Below are 8,310 nucleotides of genomic sequence, written 5' to 3' on the forward strand. Positions count from 1 at the left end.
CATGTAAACACACAGGCATGGTGTATTAATCACATATGGGGCACTGCCCTCAGCACATGCAGGGTGTGAGCGGTATAGGGTATTCCAGGTACTGTTACGTGTTGGGATCCCTTGGTCCAGAGCTGTAGCTGTGTAGAAAATGTTTTCTGCATAGCTACACTCAATACTCAATTTAATATCCATTGACACCCATGTCAAAAGTTTTTAAGTATATTGCAATTCCTGATCTTCAGTGGCCATAAATAGCCTAAATAAATGCATGTAACGCTAGACTGAGCACACGTTAGAAACACACCTCTATCTGGGTTTTCTCTGTCCTGATCTCGAATACTTACAATACTTACAGGCGGAAGTCAATGTTGAACCTGCCCACTGTCGAAAAGTGGGGTGTGTTGGGTGGATTGTTGAGATCTGCCTGTGAATTTGACAATCCACGGCCGTTTTCAACAAAACACATCCAACTGGTTTTAAAGTCTGATCAGTTTTGTCGATTACCGCCTTCAATGCTGTCGGAAACAGCAATGAATAGGCAGCCGCTGCTATTTTCCTTTGGAAATAGGGTCGGGGATTGAATACGCCCTTTGTGTTTTAGGAAGGAACAGCAATCAAAGAATGATAAAATACTGTGACCTTATTTGTAATGAATCCTCATATCCTTTGGTTTTCCATGTTGCAGGAATGGCATTTCATTTACCATCTGGGACAGATGGACAATCTATGGCAAGGAAGACTTTACACTGTTGGACTTTATTAATGCTGTCAGAGTAAGAGGGTTTATTATATTTGAGAAACATTGCTAATATGCCTATTTCTCTTATGTTCATATTTATCTGCACTTGTGTAGGTAAATATGAACATAATGGAATTTGTATTGAACACTTTATTAGTACTTGTCTCTAACCTCCTGAACATGTTTGTGGGCTGCCTCCCTTCCTTCTACATCCCATAATGCCATCTGCTCCAGTTAATTTATTTTTTTGCCCATTAAGTGGGTTTATACTACTTATTGTGAGTTTTCAGAGATACGTTATAACCATACTTTGGGCAGCACAACCTCTTAAGATTTGCAGTAGGCAATGATCATTACTAATTCAGGGCTCTTCATTTTATTTGGCCACAGCTCTGATGGGGTGCACCAAAGTCATGGTTGTTCAATACCGTACCCTAACCCTTTCCCTATAACCTAACCTGCCCAGGCATTCTTCCGCTTGTGATGCAGTGTCTGGATTCCGGTGCCAGTATCTCGACAGTTGGCATCTCAGCATTTGGAATGCCAACAATGTCCTCTTCTGATTTATGTGGATGAGATCTAGATCCTTCTGGAGCTCTGTGATGTACAAAAGTGATGTTCACCAGTGACTTAGCAGTTGGTGGCCATGAGTATTGGTGGGGCCATTTGACAAGCTTATGTTTTGGAAGGGACACAATTCCTGATTAACATGCGTCCCATTCTAGTAGATCTGTGCACACTTTTTGAGCATCACAGTACCCCACTGGAGCAGTTGTGGAGACAGCCACTAGGTCATTCATTTACACATTCAGAAAGTACTAAAAGTTTCTAGCTGTAGCTGTGGAACTTCCCCATTGTGTGATACATTCCTCCAGAAGCATTATAAAGAAAAGGGATTTGGTGCTCACATTACACCATTTTCAGTACAATATAAAATTTTCATTACCTGTCAATTGTGAGCAAGTGAGGTACTGTACAAATGCATTGTCATACATCTAGCCCTCAATGCGCCATACACTGTGAAATGCATGGCATGAGTGAGACCGGAGTTTACAAGCAGCTCTGCTAACATCATCACATCACTATATAATCAGACACACCTGCAGCTTCTGCTAATTAAAATGATATGCCTGTAAAATGTTACATTATACACAAATGCGTCCCTTTCCAGGTAGTGGTCAGTATAATGGGAGCCGGCATGTGACCGGTTCCTATTGCAGTTGGGCCCCACTGTTATTCTGAATAGAAACCTAGAATTTGACGGCAGATAAGAACCACTTGGCCCATCTAGTCTGCCCCTTTTTAAACACGTTACCTCAAACTTTCTTTGTAAGGATATCAATATGTCTATCCCAACCATGTTTAAATTGCTCTACCGCATTTGCCTCTACCACCTCTGATGGGAGGCTATTCCACATATCCAATACCCTTACTGTGAAGTAATTTTTCCTCACATTTCTCGCAGCATGCTGCTACAGCACACTGCTATATGCAGCAAGGCTGTAACAATGCATTTTTTATTTTTTATTATTACAGGAACAGTATGGGATAGAACCAACAATGGTTGTGCAAGGTGTCAAAATGCTATACGTTCCAGTTATGCCGGGCCATGCAAAGAGATTGAAACTCACGTAAGTGTAGAGATGTAAAGTGTGTGTACTTTTGTATAATTGAATGACATTTTCTTATTTTCTTTATTTTTATTATTATTTTTATTATGTAAATGTTATTGTTTCTTACTGTACTTACATGCAAATGGGTTATATGAAAATAGGTTATCTCTTTAGGTAGACTTTGTGAAACCATCATAGGAATAATGATACATATGGTATCATATGGACTATGTGAAAAAAATACATTTAACATAATGCTGTTCTTTAGATTTTTTTACAATTCATCAACAAATTACTGTTTCATAGGTTTTTTCCCCTCTGGCAGTGTATATTTATACACATGGCATGGCATTAGTTACCTGTCTTGAACACTACATGATAACAGAATTCCGAGATATTAGCTACAGTTGCCAGGCAGAAAGCCACATGGAATATTATGGGGCTGCTCCAAGGTAGGCAGCTGTTAGTTTGTATATATTTAGGTAAGGAGCCGTTATCATGCCGCTCTTTGCTGGTTAATTGTAGACCCAGATTGGTATAACTAGGGTGTGGGGCCCCTGGATGGGTTGGGCTTTATGGCGCACCATTAAATTCTATTAACACTTACTGTAGCACTTAAATTTCTTCACTAATGGTGTGTACACACAGACAATTAGGCTTGCTATTCGATCCCGTTGCGATTGAATCGCACGGCAAGCCACCCTCCATGCATACGATTTTGGATGATATAGAGCAGATCTGCACTATATAGTCATTGCAGCCCTGTCTATCTGGGTTTTGATATGTGCTGCCACGGGAGCGCGCATCGGTATCGCAAGTTAAAAATACTTGGCTGTTTCAATAGTAAGGTGTAGAACAGGGCAGGAACTCCTTAATTAATACTATACATCTATGTACTTGTGTCTTAACCCTTTAAATGCCAACATCTGAGAGATGTTCAAAATATCCGCTAAAAATGCCATAAATTCATATAAAAAATGTGTAGGAAAAAAAAAAAAAAAGATGAATTCCTATAGAAGATAAACATTACAGGTCATTATGATGAATAAAAATGTTTGCTTGGCAAGTTTCACACCTATTTTGACAAATTCACTTGGTGCTCAAAGGGTTAAGTAAACAAAACACTGAAAAACATTTTTTTATTACTAACTACTACAGTCTGTCAAACTCCCTTACCTTGACTAATATGTTGAATAATGATCTGTCATTTTCTTTCTATTCCAACGGTAGAATGCAGAAGCTTGTGAAGCCTGGAGCCGATAAAAAATACATTGACCTGACCGTGTCTTTTGCACCAGAAAACGATGAAGATGAAGACTTGCCCGGACCTCCAGTGAGATATTACTTCAGCCAGGAAAACAATTAGCAGCACAAATGCTGGTGCCATCCTGCGTCGTTGTGTGGGTACTACTTGTCACAGCAGGGTGCAGCCTTAACTAAGAGGATAAGCGGAAGTAGTGATTTGCACTAATATTTTGCATAACAGAAACTGAGTATATAGTGTTTCCCCCATGCTTTCTTGTATGCTTTTCTTTGTTGCCAGTGGGCTGGAATACAGAATTTTTAGATGCAATATTCTGTGCTATAACCCAAAAAGTAAATGCATTTAAAATAAAAACTAGAACAACAACAAAATGGAAGCAGGATGGGGGCATAAAAAGAACCGTTTTGATTGCAACTTGCTGTACTGTACTTTCGAACATTATAAAGGTTGATTCTGTTGGAATATTCAGTAATAAGTCTGTGTGCCTTGCAGTAAGTGTGCACATGAGATCTCCAAGCTTTGTATGTGTGTATGTGATATGGAAGCAAGCATCTATCTGCATAATACAGTATGTACTGTAGTTCCATGTGTGTAATATTCCTCTTCCTTGCTGTTGTTTTCGATTTGACTTGGAAGGAAAGTTAAATACAACAGAACACAGTGTATTATAGATTGGATAATGTATCTTCTACTGTACATTATAAGGGTATTACAAGTCACTGATCTATAAAATGCCTTAGTATTTTAAGTGATGAAATAAGTGGTGTAAATTCCGTCTGCTAGTGATGTATGTTGACGCTTAAAACACACACCCTTTTATCTTGTTTTATCTGTCTTTTTGACTTAAGCTTGTGTTTATTCTGTATAAATTCTCCATGCATTGATGACCTTTACGTTTTGCCAGTAGTAAAACAATGACCCGCCAGTAGGTAATATGGCTCCACGGCTGATATGGGCACAGTTGAAGCTTTAGTTTTATATGTTCTTGAGAGAAGTTTTAAGTCACCTACAACTGCTGTAAACTGTCTTTTGAACTTGTGAGTAAGGATACAGACAAACATTTCATTAAAGAAAAAATAAATAATATGACTTACACACCAGATGGGCATACTTGGAATCTGGTAGGTTGTGGATGGCCTCCGCAGCAGCCTATCCCAGCTGTAAAACATGATGTCTTACAGAACTTACTGAGGATTCTTCTGAAGAAGTATCCAAAGGGAATCGTTAAGCAACTGGAAATAAGCATTTCTGTTCCTAATTCGAAGGGAAAAAATGACAGTTGACATGGCATCTCTTATTGTCGATTTAATTGCTTCCTCTACCTTCTTTTGAACTAGTTCATTGGCATTGCTGTTGTAGAACATGCTGTTTCACCTATAACTTGAATTTAATAAAATATTTCACTACTGGAATAGTCCAGGGGTTCAGCATGGAAAGCAGATAAATGAGCCAGGCTATCAAATGAGAGTTGTGTTCTTTGTATTATGTTTTCTTTATGCTCAGGGGCGTTCATTGCCATATGCAAGCAAGGCCATTGCAACTATGACAAGTCTGCAGCTATAAAGTGTTTTAATGATGTAATATTTTGGTTTAAAGACTGCCTTTTTCAGTACATATTCTAACTACAATAGTCCATATTTGAATAAAAGAGCAGTTAATATTTTTTCAATTGTTCTGAGTAGTTCTTTCATAACTGTCTATCAACCTTTTCGATCATTTATTTGGCTTGGTCTGCGGTTTGAGCTCCAAAAAGATTCATGTATCAGAGAAAACAGGAAGCTCACATGTGAGACTGCCACTGATCAGTTGTAACCTGTATATCTACATTCAGCAGATATTGCAGCCTAGGTAATTTAATATACAGCATAATCTTTTCATATGAACTAGGTCACACACCAGGACAGGTGGACATCTCTATATTTGCAAGCAGCAGCGGTTGTCCCACCCCTTACAGTCCAACCAAGCATAGAAAGCAAGCAAAGCAATACTGTACACTGTAATCATTCATAAAAAACTGCTTATCTACCAGCTCGTTTTAGCCTGGTAGCAGGTATTACACCACATTAAGGTAGTAAGTAAAACTTATTTATTTTAATGTTATTCTTTACTGATAGTCCTGTACTAACTATAAAAACTGGAAAAAAAATATCTTGAAGATCAGGATCCTGAAGAAATTCTCTTCCCAGGTGCTGCTAAATTGTTGTGAACTGTAAAAAATTGGATGCATATTTTAAGTTATTTTCCCAGCTTTCATTGGCAATATTGGGTCATTGGGTATATCCTTCAGGATGTTTTCACTTTTAAAGTTCTTCTAACTTGTAAAAAAATAAAAAATAATAATGTAACAATCCAAGTTCATTGAACAACCTGAACTGGTACAGAGGTAAGTGGTAAGCTTGTTGAGGTTACAGAGTAGTGTAGGTTAACAAAAATTGAAAAATAATGTACATTTCATCAGAAAAACAGGAAACAAGGAATAGTCCAACAGTAATGTAGAAAAGGCTCGTCTGCTATTAAGCAGCGCATTAGACAACTTCAAAACGGTCTTATGGACTAGTAAGATTAATATCAGAAACACTCGTAGACTGGAAAGAACATTTCAAATAAAGTCTTCTCTTCAGAACAAATCATCGAATGTGATTTACAGGATCCAGATTTCTTTTTTGTTATATCCAACAGGCGTGATACATTTATTTTTCTTATTCCCACTGGTATAAATGTACTAGACCCTGTCATTATTTATAACTAAAACACTTTTCCGGGTCTGAACATGGTTTTTACCACACGTCAGATATACAGTACCAGGGAGTACCCCTTTCTTGTTGTGTTTTTTCAGGCTGTGCAAAAGTTTTATCACCAGAGTAAACAGGTTAAGACTTGCCACAGTCCAGGGTGTCAGGTCCAAAAGGACCTACGTGTTTCTGAGCAGGGACTAGGATGACTTTGTGGTAGGTGAGAATACAATTTTGACAGTTTGAGCGCCTGATCTTTTGTTAACAATGTGCCTGAAGCAAAATAAGAGATTGCATTGGGCAGATAATGGATAAGTAACTAATTTGTACCTGTCATGGGAAGTGAGGTTTTTACAACTTTTGTGACATGGCTTGTCCAGGTAAAGTTAAGGCCCATACACACTAGAAGATTATCTTTCCAATCTGGCTGGTTGGAATGAAAATCTGGAATGAATCTGGAAATTTCTCTGAGCAAATAACAATTGTACAAACAACAATGTAAAACAATGTAATTCAGAAAAGTTGGTTAAATCCATTTATGCAAATTAAACTTTTAGTCCATTTTCCAACTTTTGGGACAAATATTTGCTTTTTCATTTTGTTCTCAGATTTTCCTTAGAAGCAGCCAGATTAGAAATATAATCTAATAGTATGTATGTATCTTTGATTGAGAAATGGTGGGACTGACAAAGCAGATCTGAAGTCTAGGGAGGAAGATAAACCTCACAGCTGCATTTAGAATGGATGGTAGTGGAGTTACATTTTAGTAAGAGCAGTAAGAAGACTTCTGCAATATTCTACATAGGAGAGCATGGATTAGACTGCATGGGTCTTCAAACTGTGGCCCTCCAGATGTTGTGAAACTACAAATCCCAGCATGTCTTGCCACAGTTTTGCTATAAGGAAGTGTTAAAACTGTGGCAAGGCATGCTGGGATTTGTAGTTTCACTACATCTGTAGGGCCACAGTTTGAAGACCCATGGATTAAAGCAGTGATGGCTAACCGTGAAACTCCAGCTGTTGTTGAACTACACATCCCAGCATTCTCTGCATCAGTTTTACAATTTGGCCATGCTAAAACTGATGCAGGGCATGCTGGGATGTGTAGTTCAACAACAGCTGGAGTGTTAAGGTTAGCCATCACTGGATTACAGAGTCTTGTCTAAGATATGGTCTTTTTTTTTTTTTTTTTAGATGCATGTAACAGGATTTTGAGACTGGTTCAAAGTCGAGGATGATACCTAGGCAACAAGCTTGTGGGGTAGGATTGATTGTCGAATTCGCAACAGTTCATCATTTAAAATGGGAGCAACTGCAAAAGAAGTGATTGATACAGCGCTAGACACTGAATGTTGTAGGATAGCCGCCGTCTCACAAATGTAATAGCCTCCAAGTAGTCATGTGAGATGCCGTCAAACTCTGATGAACAATTTTTTTTTTTTTTTTGTTTAAGACGCAAACTTTTTCATGGCAAAACTATGCCTTGTAAATGGTTTCCTCTTTAAAAAAAACTCTGAGGGAAGTTTACTTAATTGGGAGTTCTATTTCACATGGTATGTTGCTATGGGCAGAATCTAGTAATTTAGCACCTTCGCGATTTTAGAAGGTACTAAATTACTAGATTCTGCCCATAGCAACATACCATGTGAAATAGAACTCCCATTTAAGTAAACTTCCCTCAGGATTTTGAGATTTTGGTTTCCCCTTTAAAAGAAACTCTGTTTACATGCATCCCAAAAAAAAAAAAAAAGACCATATCTTAGACAAGACTTTGTAATCCAGTGATGGCTAACCTTGACACTCCAGCTGTTGTTGAACTACACATCCCAGCATGCCCTGCATCAGTTTTAGTATGGCCAAATAGTAAAACTGAAGCAGAGCATGCTGGGATGTGTAGTTCAACCACAGCTGGAGTGTCAAGGTTAGCTATCAAGGTTCTAGAACATGGGTCTTCAAACTGTGGCCATCCAG

At 38.3% G+C, this 8,310-nt stretch overlaps 1 protein-coding gene across 1 annotated transcript in view; it reads left to right on the forward strand.

Moving 5' to 3' along the window:
• The window catches only part of UBA6 (ubiquitin like modifier activating enzyme 6), an 88,807-nt gene extending 83,537 nt beyond the window's left edge, over positions 1–5,270 (forward strand). Inside the window, exons 30-32 of the mRNA XM_083176240.1 lie at positions 677–764; positions 2,267–2,361; positions 3,574–5,270. Of these exons, the coding sequence (XP_083032366.1) occupies positions 677–764; positions 2,267–2,361; positions 3,574–3,709 (319 nt within the window). The 3' untranslated portion in view covers positions 3,710–5,270. The remainder of the gene's footprint in view (positions 1–676; positions 765–2,266; positions 2,362–3,573) is intronic.
• Positions 5,271–8,310: the final 3,040 nt, after the last annotated feature.

The sequence above is a fragment of the Crinia signifera genome, chromosome 1 (genome assembly GCF_055691185.1).
Source record: "Crinia signifera chromosome 1, ASM5569118v1, whole genome shotgun sequence".
NCBI classification, from domain to species: domain Eukaryota; kingdom Metazoa; phylum Chordata; class Amphibia; order Anura; family Myobatrachidae; genus Crinia; species Crinia signifera.